Source organism: Centroberyx affinis, unplaced genomic scaffold (genome assembly GCF_046629955.1).
Source record: "Centroberyx affinis isolate AG114_WGS23_722 - 3 ecotype Tasmania unplaced genomic scaffold, CSIRO-AGI_Caff_v1 ptg001621l_1, whole genome shotgun sequence".
In the NCBI taxonomy this organism is placed as follows: Eukaryota; Metazoa; Chordata; class Actinopteri; order Beryciformes; family Berycidae; genus Centroberyx; species Centroberyx affinis.
In genome coordinates, this window is record NW_027280061.1 from 190,222 (window position 1) to 209,506 (window position 19,285).

Here is a 19,285-nt window from a genome sequence, read left to right on the forward strand (position 1 = left end):
AATGTGTGTCTAACTTTATGTATGTATTACAAACATATTTACCGTCGCTGACATTTGAGAAACCGGTTTTGTTTACATGCCCGGAACTGCAACGAAGGCTTGCTTGTTCTCGGGGGATTTGTTTGGAAATCGTGCCTTAAACCAGGGAAAACGTGATTTGACAGTAGCACAAACTGAGTTTATACTGTTGCTGTGTAGGCAAATTAAATACTTTCACTCTGGGTTGAATTGACTAATATATATGTAGTCTCTCTCTCTCCAGATAGTCGGTTATCCCATGTTTTTCTTTTTTATTCCAGCGGTCTAGTCATAACAAATGAGGTGACATTGCTCTGTCCGGGCTATATTTGGCTATCCAGCTTCACCATGGCTCACCTGAGTGTCTGTCAGATTTGGGGGGATACGCTTGGAAGTTAAACAGATACTGAGGATGCGACTTAAACCCTTTCGGACATTTAGCAAGATGATTTGGGTAAGTGGTCACTGATGATTTAATTCCAATACTGCACACTGTTTATGTTACTATCTTGTTTTACCTATGCTAAGACAGGCTCATTGTCATTCACAGGGCAGGTATTTATTAACAACTGGGATCCAGTTCTGCAGATGGAGAGCGAGCTGTCATGTAAAAAGACATTACAGCTTTCTTCCAGGTAGGTTCTTTTAACGATTGATTCATTTCATTTGCTTAATTCATGTCATCATCATTTACCTTTCAGTCAAATCACCACTAATGTAATCCATTTTCCCTCTGATAGATGATGTCAAATCATTGCGAACTGTGGTCAATCCAGATATATCCAAGTAAGTAACAGCATTCTGCAATCATTAAAAAAAAAAAAAAAAAAAAAAAGCTTTTTAGATCAATGAAGAGAGATAGACCATGGCCTCTAGTACTGGAACATGCAAAAGGGCCAATCTCAAAAATAATACGAAGGCACACTTTATATTGTGAAAAATATTAAAAAGCCATTATTATATTGGCTTACCACTGATGCGTTTGGGCTTACATGCCTCCATCAGGGTCTCTTTTTTTTGACTCCAGCAACTTGATTATTTATGGACAGTGCAGCGCTCTTTGTGTCTTCTCTTCTATAGCGCTTTTTAGACTAACTCTGTTCTGGGATCCAAGCTGACTCTGCATTGCTCATGCTTTATATCCTCAGGATCCGAAACATCGGCATCATGGCCCACATTGATGCAGGAAAGACAACAACCACAGAGAGGATGCTTTATTACTCCGGCTATACGAGGGCACTAGGAGGTGTGTAGGATGGCGAAGACGAGATGTGGACATTGTTCAGACTTTTCATTATCGCCGCGTTGCCTATTCCTGTCTCTTACTCTGTCTCTCTCTGTTTCTTTCTCCCTCGTTCTCTCTCTTTCAGATGTTGATGATGGGGATACAGTCACAGATTTTATGGCCCAGGAGAGGGAGCGTGGCATCACCATACAGTCGGCAGCCGTCACCTTTGACTGGAAAAGTCATAGGATAAACCTTATAGACACCCCAGGTAAAATCAATCAACATTCGGTCAAAGAAGCATTGAGGGGTCAATAGCACATATCAGAGGTGGGGACTCGAGTCACATGACTTGGACTCAGGTCAGACTCGAGTCACACTTTTAATTGCTTGAGACTTGATGCATGAAGAGAAGACTTGAGACTTGACTTGACTTGGGTTCTGGTGACTTGGGACTCGACTTTGACTTGTACTTTGATGACTTGAAAAGGTTTCTAAAGTCTTGACTTGAGCTCTTGTGTTTGTGTAAATGACTTAGATTGAAACTGATGAGATTTGTTCCACCAGACGACTGAATTTAATTTTTTTTCTGAATTTGTATGGAATGATTGCATTTATTGAAGTTGAAACTGATTATAGAAATCAAACTCATGATGTACTTGTAGGCGTACTATTAAAATTGTATTGCATTGAAAGTCCTAGATATTTTATTTCCTTTAAGGTATTAAATTGATACTGGACTCTTGATTTGTTCTGACTTGACTTGGTGTTTTACATTTAGACTTGAGACATACAAATGGAAATATGTGGCAGCCATGCAAAGATCTAAGACTGTGTGTGTGTGTGTGTGTGTGTGTGTGATTTCAGGACATGTCGACTTCACTCTCGAGGTGGAGCGGGCGCTTCGTGTCCTTGACGGGGCTGTTGCCGTATTCGATGCTTCTGCTGGTGTCGAGGTTAGCCTCCTGATTTGAAACTTGTTCTCTTTTGATGTAAAAATGTGTCTTGCTGTATGACTGGGTGAACTCTGACCGTATGTGATGTTGTTGCTCTGTGTAATGCCACCAGGCTCAGACTCTAACAGTATGGAGGCAAGCTGACAAGCACCATGTTCCATGTGTTTGCTTCCTGAACAAGATGGATAAACCTGCAGCAAAGTGAGTGACCCAACACTCCAACCTTGTATTATTCTCTTTTTTGCAAAATTCAGGTGATTATTAAGATTATAAACTGTCTTTCATTATTTTCCTTAGCTTAGATTTTTCCATTGAGAGCATAAGGAAGAAGCTGAAAGCCAACCCAGTCCTCCTCCAGGTAGGTCTTCAGAAAGAATGGTAAGCCACCTTGGAGCAGAAACCTGGTGTGCTAAATGTTTAAACATTATATTTTCTACTGTTTGTTATTGTTTTAACGAATCTATTCATTGTAACTTTTATTTATTAGATACTGACAACTCAATTGAAAACTTGAAATATAGAATATATACAGAAAAACTTAAAGTCAGTATGCCATCATGTTGTTTATTTTTCTTATGAAGAACAATCCTGTTTCATAGATTCCAATCGGCAGTGGTAAGAATTTCACAGGTTTGGTTGACTTGTTAACCAACCAGAAAATGATATGGAGGATGAAATCTACAGGAGACGATGGGCGCGTGTTTGAAACCAAACCCCTCGGACAATCGGATAACCCAGAACTCCTACAGGAGGCCAAACAGGCCAGGGCTGCTTTAATAGAGCAGGTACAAGCAATAAAATTTGACACACATTTAAAAAGTGCAAAATTGTCAATTTAGTACAAATTTCTCCTCTAATTATCTGTTCTTCTCATTCACAGGTTGCTGATCTGGATGATGAGTTCGCCGAATTGTTGCTAACTGATTTTGGTGACAATTTCGATGCGGTTCCCTCCATCAAAGTAAGCGTTGCATTGTTTGAACACAGTGGTATATGGATAGAAATATGTGTGTTGAGCTGTGACAGATTTGTGTCTGGCATGTGTCCTCAGCTCCAAGAGGCAGTGCGGCGGGTGACTCTGGCCCGTAAAGGGGTCCCGGTACTCTGTGGGAGCTCTTTGAGAAACAAAGGTGTTCAGCCTCTTCTAGATGCCATCACCGCCTACCTGCCTGCCCCCAGCGAGAGACACCATGACCTGGTGTGAGTGAATTCTTGACACTGACAGAAATTGTCACAAGACTATGTTAAGGTGGTCCAGCTGCAAGAATTCTGCCATGGGATTAAGTGATCATGTCTATAAAGGCTTTCGGTTGTTTAGGTTGCTCTAAACTTGCTCTAAATCTCTAAAATGTCTTCATTATTCATCTTCACACAGGCGGTGGTACAAGGATGACCTCTGTGCCCTGGCCTTCAAGGTTCTCCATGACAAGCAGCGTGGCCCTCTGGTTTTTCTTAGGATCTACTCTGGTACTATGAAGTCCCAGACAGCTGTGCACAACATCAACAGGAACAACACGTAGGTGGTTCCCATTACATCCACACAACGCTCTCTGACCTCTGACCTGCACCAGAGCTGCAGGGCCATTTCCGTCCATTTTTGCATTAAAAATCATTGATTGATGATAGTGTAAAAGTATCTGAAGGTGGATTTTTCCTTTGCAAGATTTAGCTTCAAGTAATTACTGAAAGAACTTATGACAGTATTTGATTTCCATGAGTTGTCAATGGCTTTGTGTAGTACCCCTTTTAATATGATACATTAAAGCTGTCATTTTGTGTATCATGTGCTCTCTGTAGTGAGAGGATGAGCAGGCTGCTGGTGCCATTTGCTGATCAGTATGTGGAAATCCCCTCGCTAACAGCGGGAAACATTGCTTTGACCGTAGGACTCAAGCAGGTAGAGCATCTTCCTACCTTACAGCTTGACAGAGCTCTTAGGTCAACTCGCCCTTGTAATTTATTCTTCATTTGCCCTTTTGAAGGTTCCGTTTTCCCCTCAAAGAGGTAATGTTTATGTTGTTGCATATGTTTTCCCCTTTCATGTAGACAGTCACAGGAGACACCATTGTTTCATCGAAGGCTTCAGCAGAAGCCGCAGCCCGGCGGGCTCAAAATGAAGGGGGGAAAGAGAAGAAGCGTGGGGAGCAGGCCAGCCTGGTCCTGTCTGGGGTGGAGGTCCCTGAGCCAGTCTTTTTCTGCTCCATAGAACCACCCACCTTGGCCAAACAGGCTGGTCAGTGGCAGTGTATTATTGTTTTGAAACATATGCATTAGTTATCCACAATAGAGTGTAACTGTGTCTTAGCTAGCCATTTACATCCTGATGCCAGAATAGAGAAATGGTGGTTGAATATATAACTGTTTCAACAACCTTATAATCATTCATACATTGTTTTTTTTCCTGATAGACCTTGAGAAGGCACTTAACTGCCTTCAGAGAGAAGACCCCAGCCTCAAAGTCACGGTTGACCCTGATTCTGGACAGGTAATACCATCATAGGATTTTTTTTTTCTTTTTTTATCAGTCAGACCATCTGGCAGATTGAATCAAGTCAACTTTCGATATCATTAAATCTCTTCTCTTAGACCATTTTGTGTGGGATGGGAGAGCTGCACATTGATATCATCCATGATCGCATCAGGAGAGAGTATGGCATCGAGACTCACCTTGGGCCACTGCAGGTGGCCTACAGAGAGACTATTCTCCAACACGTATCAACTACAGGTACAACCAATAAATTCATGAGATTCCACATTGTTCACTCATTGCACATAGTTACGGTGGCGTTATGGTTGGCAACTACTGCCGAGAATATGTGAGAGATGCAATGTTACATCCTGTGAGGATTGTAAAAGGAGAACTAGTTTCCCAATATGCCCATGGTACAGACACACTGGACCGCACGGTTGGGGAGAGAAGACATGTTGTGACGGTGGACTTGGCCATCAGCCCTGTTGCAGACATTTCAACAGGCAGTTCTTGTGACTTTTCGTTCAAAGAGGAAGTGGAGGGGCAGCTATCGCCTGAAGTGAAAGAGGCAGTGGAGAATGGAGTGCAGAGCTCTTATCTTCAAGGTAACACAGGCTGAACTCATTCCTCATCTTTTCCAAAAAGTTGCATCTTTGTGGGTATGTGGGAGCGAACCCACGCAAGTAAGCAGTGAAGCCCTTTGTTTGGGATAACCTGTTGATACACACATTTTTTCAACACCTGCGACAGCTGGTATTCCAGAAAGCGGGTTTAGTGAAAACTCTTGAGTTTGTTAACCCTGAGATGAGGGAAACTCCGGGTTTTCAGTTCCAGAAAGAGAGGTAACTTAAACTCTGGGTCAGTTACCATGGTAACTGACTCTGCGAACCTAACCTGCTCGCTGGCAGGTTTTCTTCAACAAACCCTGAGTTTCTCTCTGTCTCCTCCCTCTTACAGAGCCAGACACGCTGTTTCATTTCCTCATTCATTCAATCCGTATCAAAGCGCATTAATTAGCGGAGGTTTACTGTATGTCAGAATCAAAATCCTGGTTGGATATTAGTTTGTTATTTGACTATCTAAAGTTACCGCTTTTATGTGCATCAGTCATTTCTTTGAATATCGTTTTTTGCCTTCACATTCAAATATTAGCCTATACAGCGTGAATTCACCCTCAGCTCAGAATAGAACCTCTGCATGTCCTTTTTGCGAGTGAAAGTTATTTTTTTATATATACACTGTGACTCTGTGCACACAAGACAGCTGTCAGTTTGTTAGAGCAGTTCCTGCACTGAAATATTTATTGCACATAATGTGTAATCTCAGTTTAAATTTACAAAATCTGTATGAAGCTTTAGACACGTAGGATCAATGAATAATTATCTCTATCACTCATGATGTGATTGGTCGCACTGATGGAACATCATTCCTATAATATTGGAGATTATATGTTAATATTTCTGAGTGAGCAGGATCGTGGTGCAGCTGCAGAATGTAGTTTGAAAGTGAGTTTTTTTTAAATATGGTGCATAGTATTAACGTGTTTTAACAGCATTTCAGTGACAATGTTTAAATTTACTACATTTGTTGAAGTAGCTGTCACTGAATGCTGTTGAGCCAAGATACAAATAGATATCTAAAAATTTTAAATGTACTACTGTATTTTAACCTCGACGCCTTTTCAAGTGCAAATCACCAAACACATTATTACTGGATCAGAGTGTGATCTTACAATCATGTCTCTATGTCTTTGATCTAGATATTTTTTAAATCTTCAACTATATTTTTCATCTTCAGTTGCTGACCCCTGTGTTTTGTCCCCGTCAGATATATTTAACATATATATTTAAAATGTAATGTAGGCTATAGCCTAATACACAGTCAGATTCCACCATTTTATCATCCATTAAGGAAATGTAAGTCTGGTAAAAAAAATGAATTAGGAATAAAACTTTATTGTGTTAACTTATTGACACTTTTCCCCACTCTGATTCAGGCTCTTTTTTTAAAGATAAATGTGCACTGTCTGCATACACATGCATTAATATCTCTACGTCCACTGGATTAAAATGGAGGCTCTGTTGCCATGGTGAATCGTAATATCAGAGCTCTATTGATGATGGCTTTTTATTGCCGTCACGCATGCGCTTAACTCAGGGTGAACATACTCAGAGTTGATTGAACTAACTCAGATCAGCTGTTCTGGAACCGAAAACTCAGTTTCCTATCTCAGGGTTAATCAACTCAGAGTTCAGGGTTAGACTCAGAGTTTGTTGAACCTGCTTTCTGGAATGGACCCCTGCTCCCTCTTTCAGGTCCGTTGCTAGGTTACCCTGTACAGGGTGTATCTACCCTGATCCAGAATGTTGGCATGGAACCAGGAACGTCTCCAGCCATGGTGTCTGCTTGTGTGTCTCGCTGCATGCTTAAGGTAAACCGGTACAACTTGCTATGGCAAAACCATAACATATTATTAGCTTGTAAATAGATGAGCCACAGTTCAGTATATTCCTATGGACACAGGCCATGAGGCAAGCGGGCGGGCAGGTCCTGGAGCCTGTGATGTCCCTGGAGGTGACAGTAGGGGAGGAGCACCTCAGCTCCGTGCTGGGGGACTTGGCCCAAAGACGAGGAGCCGTCAGAGACATCCAGAGTCGCCATGACAACAAGGTGCTGATAGCCATCGTGCCCCTGGCTGAGATGATGGTGAGTTAAGGATGGCCCTTAGGAAGCTCTAATTAAAAAAAATCTAGTACATTTTGTTCTGTAGTGTCTTTGTTTACCTTGTCCCTCCAAAACTTTTTTACTAATTGACTCTGTTCCCACCCTCCAAAGGGCTACTCCACCATCCTACGAACATTGACCTCTGGAAACGCCACCTTCTCCCTGGAGCTCGACACCTATGAGGCCATGAACCCCCAGGACCAAAGTACCCTCCTCAAAAGAGTGGCCGGTCTGGTCTGACACCATGCTCTCAACGCAGTGTAACTGGTCAGCAGTAGGACCAAAGGCCAATCTGGGACAGAGACTTGGCTAATACCCAGATGGACCGATTCAGTTTTCTGCTCCAGAAAATCAGTGAAGTATCAGACTATGCCACTGACCACTAGGCTGATATGCTATAGAGTGAATATCTACTGATGTTAGTTGGTGGGTTATTTATCCCCAGTCTATCGTGGGATACAGATGACAATGTGAGTCTACCATGAGTTGTAAATTGAAATGTCAACATTTTTTAAAATATTTATTCATTAAATCATACAAACATTAATATAAAAAGAGACTGCATTCTTAAATGTATGACAATGGATTCAATGAAGAATTCTGCAGAACAGATTTAAAAAGTGTAATTTGTCTCAGTGCATTTACATCTTTAAAAAGATAATTTCACATTCGATTTCTCAGTTGAAAATACAAGCATGGTTTTGAATGTGCATTTGCCTCCCTTTCTTCCTGCTGCTGCTGCGGCTGATTGCGCCAGAGTCCGGCCTTTTAGTTGTTCTCAGATACCTTTGTACTCATGGGGGCAATAACTGGAAAATAAAGGCTCAGCTGGGATCCCACGCCTTCGATAAGAAAAAATAGTTATCGATTAGATGTGGATATAAAAGTTATGTTTCTTCATTCTCATTTATCAGACATTGATATCATACCAGTGGGAGCGCCAGGGACTTACATAATTATTACATTCAAGGATACAAAGATTAGGATTGTAGGTATGTACGGCACTTAAATTTCCCCTTGGAGAACAATACACTGTGTGGAATCCCTCTTCTTGCAGGACTACAGATACTCACGCAACCATGCGACAGCGGTGCGCCGACAGTCTGCTGTAGGCATCGTTGACGTTGGTCACTTCCTTGGCGCTCCACAGCCGCTCTGCCACAGCGCTGGCACGAGGCCTGGGAGAGAGGGAAAGAGGAAAAAAACATTAAAGCGACTGGATATGCCATCTGATGTATCAAGGTCCAACAGGTTTAAATTCAAGTGCTCCCTTTGTGATTTATGAGTTTAAAGGAATCATATGATGATCATACCAGAGTCTGGGCGTCAGGTTGGTGGCGTCCACATACTCTCCCCACAGACAGGCCTCTCCACCAATCACAAGCTTCTTCTGTGCGTCAGTCCCTGTGTCAAATCAAGTTTAATATTCGATCAGATCAGACGGCACAAGGAGAGTCCAGGGAGTTTAAAACCCTCATAGAGGTAGGTAGATACAGAATTGAAAATGTGAATTTAATTGCACAAGAATTATTTGGTGATTTTCTCCCTTCTTGAGTCAAATAATACGGTATTTTCCTTTTCTTCATTCAACAGGCTTACATGTATTCACACAGGAGTGCCAAAAAAAACAAAAAAAACAAAAACTCTGGGGCAAACTGACAACAGAACAATAAAACATAACCATAAAACTAAGGCAACAGTCCTAACACCCATATCTAAATCCAGTGAGTTAGAAATTTACCAAGGCTGGAGCAAGTTCAAAACTGAAAAGAGAAATAAAGCAATGTTGCATAAACTGACAAAGGCCAATAAAATTGACAGTAAAAAAAACAACAGAGTATCCCAAGGACATCTGTTTGCGCTGGCACCACACTCTCTCGTGATGTTAATAAAACAATCATGCAGACACAAACCCTTGAAGTCCTGCGGGTCGGCCTTGTACACGCCCTGCCAGTCCTGGCCGTAGGCGATACGGTTCAGGTACCAGGGAGTGGAGAGCAGGGTCTGGTACCCTGCTGATGTAACCTTTGCCATCTCATTCTGGTATTGCTGCTGGTTCCCTTTCCACACGTGGATAATTGTGTCTGGTTTCAGCTACACAGCACACATACACACAAGCTTTTAGTACCAGGAACAGCAAGATAAAATAGAAAATATCAGAAGAGAGGCTTTCATTAAGTAGTTTGAGGAGTACATTCAAGACACTAATGTGTCGTGAACCGAAAAGATGAGTCTAGTTTTTCTCCTGTTTGTGTTCCTTATTTTTTAAATTATGTGCAGAACATTACAGCATTTCTGATGACCTGATGGGAACCAAAAAATAAAGCGCTGACTGGTTAGTCAAAGCTTTAGACCAATTTCCATCGTGGTCCAGGTGATCACGCGTGGACGAGTACTGCAAATGGACTGATTAAGCCTAACGGGTTAACAGGTTGAACTAAATGCAAACCAAGAAAGAAAAGCTGAAGAACAAAAATTGCCAACCAACCCCACCACCCAATGCTGACTCTCTTCATGTCTGACACTGACTCTCCTGCCAACGCCTTGTCACAGCTGTGCAGTTTTCAAACGTAAGCCTGTTGAACGAAGTCTTTAGAATTTTCCAAGCTGCAGAAACCAATCTGACTCTGAATCTTGTTTACCATTTGAGCCGATACAAACATTAGACACCCTTCTTATGAAGACTGACCCTTGAAGTTCAGCGGATCAACCTCGTAGTACTTCTTCCAGTCCTGTCCGTAGCTAATGTAATCTAGGTACCAAGGGGAGGAGAGGATGGTGGTGTAGCCTGCTGCCGTCACGTTGTGCATCTCCTCCTCCAGCTTGTAGCCCATCCACACATGCACTACTGTGTCTGGCTTCAGCTGTAATAGTCACAGGCCAAACTACTGTACTCAGCTTAGCCACTATATGACTTGTTTGTGGTTAGCACGGGATGAAGAGCAAAATTAATGCAAAACATTTTCAAACAACTAAAACCAAAGTGTAAATCATAAAACCACAGCATGATTTTGAAAAATGACCCATGAATTGTGATTGGATATTAAAAAAAGAACATGCCACATTTTGTACAATATGTTAGGTCTAGTTAGCATGCAAAAAAAGTATTGCATTTCAATTTTAATGTAAACTTCATGGTAATAACATGGAATTAACTTGCCGAGTGTTGCATTTCTCTTCAGTTACCTTAACGCCGTTGTCAAAGACCTCCTGCCAGATCATGTAGCCCTTCTTGGTCGTGGTGACGATATCCAGCAGTCTATCAGATCATACAAGAGGAGAAAATCAATTAATTTCCTTTTATAGGGACTGAAATTTGGAGAATGTGAGATTTCTCTACTAACTAGTCTCACGGTGACGCACCTTTGGATGTAGAATGATTCCAGCTTGCTGTAGTCCTGTCCGAAGCCTTGCTGATCCATGAACTTCTGAATATCCGGGTTGGACTTCCTGCAGGGGAGAGCGAAATAGCACTTCATATCAGATGTTGACTCGTATTATCATCATCTCGACCATATCCTGTTGAGGAAATGTAGCAGTCATACTCTTTACCACAGATATGGGAGAGTAGTTTTTGTCAAAACAGTCTCACCAGCAGCTGAAGTCGACCTCGTCGCCCCCCAGGTGGACGTAGGCATCAGGGAACACGGTGCTGATCTCCTTGAAGAACTGGCCCATGAAATCGTAAGTGGTGTTCAGGATGGGGTTGACTGGTCCGAAGGAGCCAGAGGGAGTGGTCCCGGAGTAACAGGGTGTGAGCAGGTCCTTCTGGCCTGAGAGGGGAAGATGTGTAGGGGATATGTTTGTCACGCTTCACTGCTTTCACTTGGTGACAATGACGACAGGTATTTTGAAAGAAAATCCATTTTAAGTTGCTTCATTAGGAGAGCGACCCGACTCACATTTCTCTCCAGCAACACCTGCAAAAACTCACCTTTGCCCCACGACTGTGTGTGCCCCGGGGTGTCAAACTCGGGGATGACGCGAATGCCTCTCAGACGGCCAAACTCAATGACCATCTTCACGTCAGCGGGTGTGTACACATGTGTGTATGGGTGGTAAGCTCCCTGTAAACACAGTTCAGTGAAGAAGCTCCTTAGCTCTGATGGATATGAAATACTCAACTCTTCTCTACTTTGTATTCAGCTGTACAGATCTTTCCATCAATCAAATATTTATACACAAATAAACAATGACACTGACCTGCTGGCTCAGCTGTGGAAAGGTCCGGCTCAGGTAAGGGAAGGACTGATCATCCACAATGTGCCAGTGGAATACATTGAATTTGTTCATCGCCATCGCTTCCTGCGTCAAGTGAAGAGTAAAATATGAGGAAATGCGCTACTTTCAGGCACAATGAACTAAAACTGAGAAGACACAATAAGAAGGCCTAACTGACATACCAGGTTCGCCAAGATGACTTTAATGGGCAGGAAGTGACGAGAGCTGTCCAATAAGATTCCTCTGTGTGCAAATCTTGGGAAATCACTGATTGTGGTCGAATTGATGCTTTTCTGAAAGGAGACAATGTCAATCGGCATGAGTCAAATCCAGGCTTACAAGAAGGTTGACACTTTTCTTTTGAATGAGCTGAAATGCATGCATATACACAATAAAGCAAGACTCTGTGGGTCAGAACATTACAATTAACTTACAGCTCCATATTCATCTTCGTACACCAACTGGCTGAAAGTTTCAAGACCTAAAATGAAGGAAACAAGCCACAAATGAAACTCATGTGAAAGACTGTTGGATGTTTTTATGACACCATAAAACTACAAGTTACTTTATGCCACACACTAGATAAGTGTGCAAAGTTCCACTGTGATACATGCTGAATAGTGTGTAATGTCAATTTTCAAGGAGTGACGCCACATTGGCATCACATTGCAAAACAAGAAACAAAACCACATTAGACTTCACATTTTATCAGCCCGATAGCTTTTGGAGGAGCAGGTATTACCCATACAATTACAAGTGCGAAGATTATTGGCCAGCCTGTGGCACACTCCTTTCAAGCAGCTAACAACAAGAGCATGCTCAGACTTGCTAACAGTATCTCCTCTGACTCCTCACATGTTTTAAACAGAGAATACCAACTTCTGCCCTCCAATAGGCGATTTAGAGTCCCTCAATTTAAACGCAACAGACTGAAGAATTCTTTTATACATCAGTCTATCCTGTTGCTAAACCAAAATCAGTGTGCTGCCAACTGAGATCTGAATCCAGAGGATATAATGTGATATGTATGATTATCATGATTGTTTCATGTTTTGTAAATCTATGAAAAGTGTCATATGTGTAACTGTATGTTTACTCTGTGTGTTAATCTCTTGAATGGAATTGCCTAAGGATGCAAAACGAATTCCAGTGTAAACTGACAATAAAGTTGTATCGCATCGTAAGTTACACATACACTGGCTACACTGTCACTTTCAGAATTGATTTAAAGATTCTTCTGTTCACTTTAAAAGTTTGTCTAGGCCTGGCGCCTACCTACATGTCAGATCTGTCCCACTTCAGATCCCAGTGAGCCTGAGATCGTCAGGCAGAGCTCTCCGTTCCTCAGTCTACACTGAAAACTAAAGTTGACCGGGCATTTGCCATTAGACCTCCTCCATTTTGGAACAGCCTGCCAGAGGACATTTGACATTCAGTTTTTATCTGTGGTCATGTATGGGTAATGCCATGAAGTGTATTTGTATCCCTTGCTGTGAAATGGTGCAATAACAACAGAGAGCCCTACCACGCAGAGCTCCCCACACCTTCGGTGCTTTCAGCACAGCGTACGGCTGGTCCACTGACAGCTCATCTGCAGAGACAAAACAGTGTGCATGGCTTAGACAACTACATTTCTTCTTATTCCATCACTAATAGTTTTCTGTCTTGTCACAGCTTGGCAGGGGTTATTATAGTACAGCCGACTGATGTAAAGTCAGAGTCTTTAGTGCTCAGGGGGCTTTGGTCTAAATTAACCTTGTTAACCCTTGCAGTTTCTGTCCTGTAATCTCTAATTCCAGTGGCAGACCTGAGCACACTCCCAGTCCCTGACTGTAGCAGTTCAGATGTACAGAATCCGGCAGTTTCTAGGTTACAATGCAGAATATTAACAGCCTAAACAGTACATGAATCATGGTACAGGATATGGATAGACAGGTCTGTCCTGCTGACTGTGGCCATGATAACAATATCATGCTACTTCCGCTTCCGCAGAATCACCAGTATCAGGAGGAGACTCACATGACTCGTCAGATGTCACACTGGGGTGGCTGTCACACTCAGAGTCAGGTGATGTGATCCACACCTGTAGCTCCGACAGCTCGGACGGGCCTGACCCCCTGCCCCTGTAGTCTCCTGTCTTTCTCGCGCCGCCAAACATGTATTCATAATACCTGTCGAGTGGGAAAAGAAAACATGTTGGGCAGCACTGCCACGTTTCTGGACGCAGAACTAGGCCTACATGCAGGCAAAACAGAGGAAAACAAACCAAAACATAATAGCTTCTTACCTCCTGTACGCATTTTGCAGAAGGCTGCAGCTCGCGCCCGCAGATGACTCTTTGGCGTCGACAACTTTGAAGCCAGAGCTGGGGAGTTTGAATGAAACCTCTGACATCTGCACTTTCTGTGGCAGAGGCCAGAGAGAGCCGTACTTTGAAGGCTCGTCGTCACGCACATCCTCTCCGAAGATATCGTTGTAATGACTTCCCCGGCAGACAGCAACGGCCAGCAGCAGCACCGCGAACTTCAGGCTGGCTACCATTTTCGCAGCAGGCAGCTAAGTCACAAGACAACCTCTCTCCGTCCGCGATAAATAGCAGCAATGATATTTCGAAGTGGAGTGGGCGGGGCTTATAACGCGGAAGCAGAGATTTTTTAAAGGGGAACGTCGTGAATTCTGAAGTTCATTATCTGGTATGGCGATAACGGTGATATTAACGACTGCATTTGGGTGGCTCTGTATTAACAAAGTAAAATACAATTATTTAAAAATAAAAGAATAAAAGGAGCACAACAATCACGTTAACAACATTACCTGTAAAAAAGGCCAGATAGTTATCCCCACCCAGACACGGGAACAAATAAATAATTTCTGATAAGATTATTCCTCTCTACCTTTCTTCCCATTTAATCTGTTGTGCTTGGCACAAGAGCCTCCTCTGGCACATCTTGCTGCTCCTTCCTGGCCGTGTATTTTCTGCACTACTGATGTCCTTATTTTCTAATGGTGTTGCTTTAATTGTTCCATACCAATGTGCTTCTGCCAAGACTCAGGGCCGTGTGACCCTGCTGCACTCCCCCTACAATATCCCTTTGTCTTAGTGCCTATTATACCTGAGGAGCTGCTCTTTTAGGCATCTATTTCCTATTTTAGTGTTGAGTCTTTAGATTCTGCTTGCATCAAATCCAGTCTGACCATTGGGTATTTTAATTCCTCTGTTTAGAAAGATACAGTACCTGAGGTAACTTGAGGACTTCCAACTCATACAGTGCTCCATTGCAAACACAACAGCACACTCTTTCCTAACATACAAGCTAATCATTCTGTCTAAATTCTCTCCCTTATGGGTGTATTATCAACTCAGTATCAACCTGGGCGTCAGTAGTCAGTAGACACCAAATCTTTAGCTTGACTGGTCACATTAACCTGTTTAAGCGCTCTACTATTACTCCCTGTCCAGACTTGACTCCTGAATCTGTACTTTGTCCGTAAGGTTCACACTGCACCAACTTCCTATGTGACAGCCATCTCCAAAATCATTGGAACTGCCTTCTCTCTTTTTTCATAAATTCCAAATCTTTCAACTCTGTGATAATACATAATATTCCCCACTTTATCAAGTATATTCTCAACCGTTCCTTTTACCCTGTCTAGCACAGTATCAAAGAGTACTGGAGGAAATCGTACCTACAATCTCTTTTAAGAGTTTAGTGTGTTTGGTGTTAAATTTACTGGACATGATTATAATTTAGTATGCAATACATTCTTGGAAATTGTTTGAGTTTATTGGTTCAAAGTAATGAACAATGAATCTCCCAGATGCTCTGATAATTCAACTCATGATCAGGTGGTGTAATTAAATTTTTTTGTGTTCTCAATTTTCTTGGCAAAATATAATCAAAACCTTCTGACAGAATTAACATTGCAGAAATAACTTAATCAACAGCACTAAATGGGTTTCAAGGCTTATATTAACTCTCAGCAATAAGATGAGAAAATATGTTTCCAACTTATCCACAGTATAAAGTTCTTCATATGTGAATAAAAAAACATAAAGTTTATTTCTCTCCCATTTTGATTAACTTTCCTGCACTCTTGTAATAGACAAACAACTTTATCTAAAGTAGCCAAGCCAATGGTCTTGGATTACTTATGGCACTAGAGTTAATCATATGGGTCTGAATCCAATTAAATGAGATCTTAGTAGAAGAAAAACAAGAAATGCTAAAAACTTGTTAAATACCAGAATGGTCAGAGACAAATAAATAAATCCTTTGTTTCTAGACAGTTTAAAGAAAGGTGCAAAGCCAAGAAAGTCCAGTCAGATTAATCATTACAGATTCTAAAGTATTAAAAGTTCCAATTAGATTTCAAAATTCTTGGCCCAAAATATTATGTTGGCCACATACACATGTCTTGAAATCTCCAAGAATTATGACCGTTATCTGAGAAATCAGAAATGGGATTATTATTACATTGTGGAGGTTTATATATTACATCACAGGGTGTTTTCTTATCAAAAAAAACATTTGACTACTCATATAAAGACAATTCTCTTATTGACACGGGTTACACATGGAGTTATTTCAGTGGATGGCAGAAATTCTGCTACCATGACTGTGGAGTCTGGGTTTCTGAAAGTAAGAGACATTAGATGGAGTGGCTTCATTTAGGGATTAACATTCATTACATTTGTATTCTGGACAGCCCCGACCACCTACTCATGGTTACCACTTTATCTTTAGGTTGACTCTTTGGTTTTCACACTATACAACACTTACGCTCCACTTTACATGCATCCACTCATGCATCACACCAGTGATTCTCCAAGTCCTCACACTCCACAGATTTCTCCATGAGGGATCCAAACACAGGTAAGACATTTGGGTTGTGAGCCTTCAGCTATGACCGTCTCTGAGTTGCATAAAAGGCCTGGAGGCCTGAGGTGCCTGCTGCACCTGGCTGATCATGACAGATGTCTGGCCTTCAGCCGTGTGGGACAGAGATGCTCCCAATATGTTGGTCGGCATGAGCTGTGGCAATAACATGGGTAGCAGAAAGAGCAGAGCTCCCAGTGTATCCCCTGGGTGGGGCAGGAGAGGCTTCAACTGGGCTGACACACACTGTGGGAATAATCCAGTAGAGCTGCATTGCTTGATGATACAGGTTTATTTTATTAGGATAAACCCCTTGAGATGAACTATCTTGTTTTAAAGGGGGTCCTAAAAGAACTTGTTAAGCCTTGCTTGTCCATAGTTTGCTCAGCAACAAGTGGTGGACTAAAGGAAACATTAGTATACATATTTTGTCTAAATCAGTGTGATTACCCATGATGATATGAAGAGACCGAGATGCTTCCATTATCAGAGATGGGCAGTATTTATAGAAGTTTTGAGATGCAGCCCTGTTTTGACTGTGCCTCTGGACAGCTGGGAGTGACTAGGCTACATGAAAATTAGTTGTACTCAAAACCAACTAAAAAAGAGAAAGAGAGTAAACAGTGATTTGCTAACTGTTGAAATGTAAGGAAAACTAGTTGTACAACGTACTTAAAATCAACAGTAAACAGTGACTGGAAAATATGTTAATTAATTCATTAAGAGGCAAAAAAGATAACAGGTTTCATTTTTTTATTTCCCCTTTTTCTTTTATGCAAGGCACCTGTTTGAGGCTTCATGCTTGATTCATTACTTGTTGCCAAATGGACACCTAAAGGCAAATGCCAATTATAATGTATGGATCAAATGTTCGTGTTTGTTTGTTCTTGTAAGTATTTTTTAAATTACATGTATTTTAAGTAAATACATTTGCTCACACCAGGAACTTGTAATTTATTTTGATACTTAATTTTTATGGTCATGTACTTGTAGCCTCTTTTGTATACATTTTACACTCATAAAACTGTTGAGATGTAATCTGGTATCCAGCCCCTATGAATTGCAGTTTTCAGCACTCTTCGAATTTGCATGAATCACCATGCAAATTCGAAGAGTGCTGAAAACTGCGCTTCATAGGGGCTGGATACCAGGCTAGTTGAGATGAGGATTGACTTCCAAAGGAACCCCTCTGCTCATTTATCACTGAAGGTCTATGGTTAAATTGGGAACCAGTTGATGAATTCAAGATCTTTGGGCCTACCATCGCCCACACTCAAATGGGATGAGAAAATATCCTGGGTAACCAAGAGGGCCAAAAAAATCAACAAAAAAGTTTTCTGGTGAAAATGGTGAAATGTGAGGTGAAAAGAATGAAAAATCAGGTGAAATGTGTCAGACTTCAGCTGAACAGGTCGGGATGATGAGTGCTGTAGCGCTGGAGGGGAGTGACAGATATTGATTTAGTGAGATCAGCAATCATATTGAAAATCTTGTTTTCCTCAATCAAGTTGGAGAGCTATGCAGACCTGGCCACAGCTGGACTATAATAAGTAAATCCATCTTTCTACACTAATCGGTGGACTTTTAGCCTAGCGGCCTTGTGACAGCCTCAAAAACAACAAAGGGAGGAAAGGAGTATATGGAGTGGAGCTCATCAGTTGAGCTACTGATTGATTTATCACAATTTATCACAAAGTATCACAATTCTGTCTTGTCATCAGATCTAAACGTATCCCATTTTTGTTTAACTGACCAGCCCACCTTTTTTTGATTCACACGGAAAAAGGTGTCATGAAAACTATGGTGATGCCTCATTTAAAGGGATGCATTGCAAGATTTAAGCCTGTTTTAAGTGAACACAGTAGCTTGTAATAATTTGTAATTATTGGGTGTGGTGGGAGTTAATACTGATTAGATATAATCATCATTATCATCATCATCAAAAGTACTCTGTATAATACAATACTTTTAGCTCCAGCCTAGACTCCAGACTCTAATGACGCTTTTCCACTGCATGGTTAGTCCTTTTAGTCATTTTGTCCACTAGGTGGCTCTGATGTCATGTACATGAAGGATTTGCTGCCATAGTGATTGCTCTATACATACAGTATTACTCTATATATCACTACAGTAAAGTTATTGACCGGGTAAATCAACAATTTGGAAATTCAAGCCACTGCCTGTTTTACAATGTTTCAACAGGGGGGCAAAAGATTTTTGTTTGTTCAGAATTTGAATGACAGACTATGTTAATAGGGAGTTTAGCAGCCACTTGGAACAGAGGTGCTACTAGCATGTAGGCAAACATCTGCTAGTGACAACAACAAACACAAACACAAACACCACTACTACCATCATCACAACAACAACAATTAAATAGGCTTAATAAACCTAATAAATAAAACAAAGCTACAATAAAGTGAAGACTTGCACTGCTGTCTTCATGAAGAGCAGCTGAAACTAAACAAGACCACATGCGAGTAGCCTATGGAAAATAAATGAATTACACTACAGCCTGGAAAGCCCACAAAGAGTTCAGCAGGAGCCAAGCACATGATCAAAAAGGACAACAGATATGGATGGCTCATAAAGACCCACTCAGCAAAATACAGAGACCATATTGGACTGACAACACCAGCAACAACTACCGACTTGTGGTATTCAGCAGTGAGTTTGAACCTTATCACACTTTATGGTATTTTCTATCTCATATGGTATCACTACAGTTTTAGGATAGGGTGGGGTATATTATATGGGCTATAGTTTGTAGTTTTACAGTGACATTTGTACAGTA

General features: G+C 41.5%; 2 protein-coding genes across 4 annotated transcripts; one reads left to right on the forward strand and one right to left on the reverse strand.

Annotated features, from left to right (window-relative positions):
• The first annotated feature begins 152 nt into the window (after positions 1 to 152).
• Positions 153 to 7,757, forward strand: gfm2 (GTP dependent ribosome recycling factor mitochondrial 2). 2 transcript variants are annotated; one of them, XM_071528130.1, is made up of 20 exons: positions 153 to 472; positions 569 to 653; positions 759 to 804; positions 1,167 to 1,264; positions 1,389 to 1,514; positions 2,111 to 2,199; positions 2,312 to 2,400; positions 2,497 to 2,557; positions 2,799 to 2,984; positions 3,080 to 3,160; positions 3,251 to 3,399; positions 3,575 to 3,715; positions 3,997 to 4,096; positions 4,246 to 4,432; positions 4,608 to 4,684; positions 4,786 to 4,924; positions 5,089 to 5,274; positions 6,985 to 7,100; positions 7,193 to 7,375; positions 7,505 to 7,757. In XM_071528130.1, exons 1-20 carry the CDS (start codon positions 431 to 433, stop codon positions 7,631 to 7,633), a joined length of 2,310 nt encoding a protein of 769 aa, XP_071384231.1. In that variant the 5' UTR covers positions 153 to 430; the 3' UTR covers positions 7,634 to 7,757. The 2 variants fall into 2 exon arrangements, with proteins under 2 accessions (XP_071384231.1, XP_071384232.1); XM_071528131.1 differs by having other exon boundaries at positions 5,200 to 5,274.
• A 190-nt stretch (positions 7,758 to 7,947) lies between these two features.
• On the reverse strand, positions 7,948 to 14,214 carry hexb (hexosaminidase B (beta polypeptide)). 2 transcript variants are annotated; one of them, XM_071528132.1, is made up of 14 exons: positions 13,902 to 14,214; positions 13,634 to 13,785; positions 13,140 to 13,205; positions 12,049 to 12,095; positions 11,797 to 11,907; positions 11,597 to 11,698; positions 11,328 to 11,460; positions 10,986 to 11,166; positions 10,757 to 10,843; positions 10,580 to 10,652; positions 9,307 to 9,487; positions 8,707 to 8,797; positions 8,467 to 8,571; positions 7,948 to 8,235 (listed from the first exon to the last, which is right to left on the reverse strand). In XM_071528132.1, the coding sequence occupies exons 1-14, from the start codon at positions 14,153 to 14,155 to the stop codon at positions 8,172 to 8,174; spliced, it is 1,647 nt and encodes a 548-aa protein (XP_071384233.1). In that variant the 5' UTR covers positions 14,156 to 14,214; the 3' UTR covers positions 7,948 to 8,171. The 2 variants fall into 2 exon arrangements, with proteins under 2 accessions (XP_071384233.1, XP_071384234.1); XM_071528133.1 differs by lacking the exon at positions 9,307 to 9,487 and adding an exon at positions 10,083 to 10,257 and having other exon boundaries at positions 7,955 to 8,235.
• Between the last annotated feature and the right edge of the window lie 5,071 nt (positions 14,215 to 19,285).

What these genes read in the sequence shown, in the direction of transcription:
- gfm2 (XM_071528130.1), top strand. Translation starts at nt 431, where the DNA reads ATGCGACTTAAACCCTTTCGGACATTTAGCAAGATGATTTGG. An exon ending in CATTTAGCAAGATGATTTGG is followed by an intron (nt 473 to 568) that starts GTAAGTGGTCAC and finishes TGTCATTCACAG; the next exon opens with GGCAGGTATTTATTAACAAC. An exon ending in CTATACGAGGGCACTAGGAG is followed by an intron (nt 1,265 to 1,388) that starts GTGTGTAGGATG and finishes TCTCTCTTTCAG; the next exon opens with ATGTTGATGATGGGGATACA.
- hexb (XM_071528132.1), bottom strand. Translation starts at nt 14,155, where the DNA reads ATGGTAGCCAGCCTGAAGTTCGCGGTGCTGCTGCTGGCCGTTGCTGTC. An exon ending in ACGAAGATGAATATGGAGCT is followed by an intron (nt 11,908 to 12,048) that starts GTAAGTTAATTG and finishes GTCTCCTTTCAG; the next exon opens with AAAAGCATCAATTCGACCAC. An exon ending in TCTTTGACAACGGCGTTAAG is followed by an intron (nt 9,488 to 10,579) that starts GTAACTGAAGAG and finishes TGTGCTGTGTAG; the next exon opens with CTGAAACCAGACACAATTAT.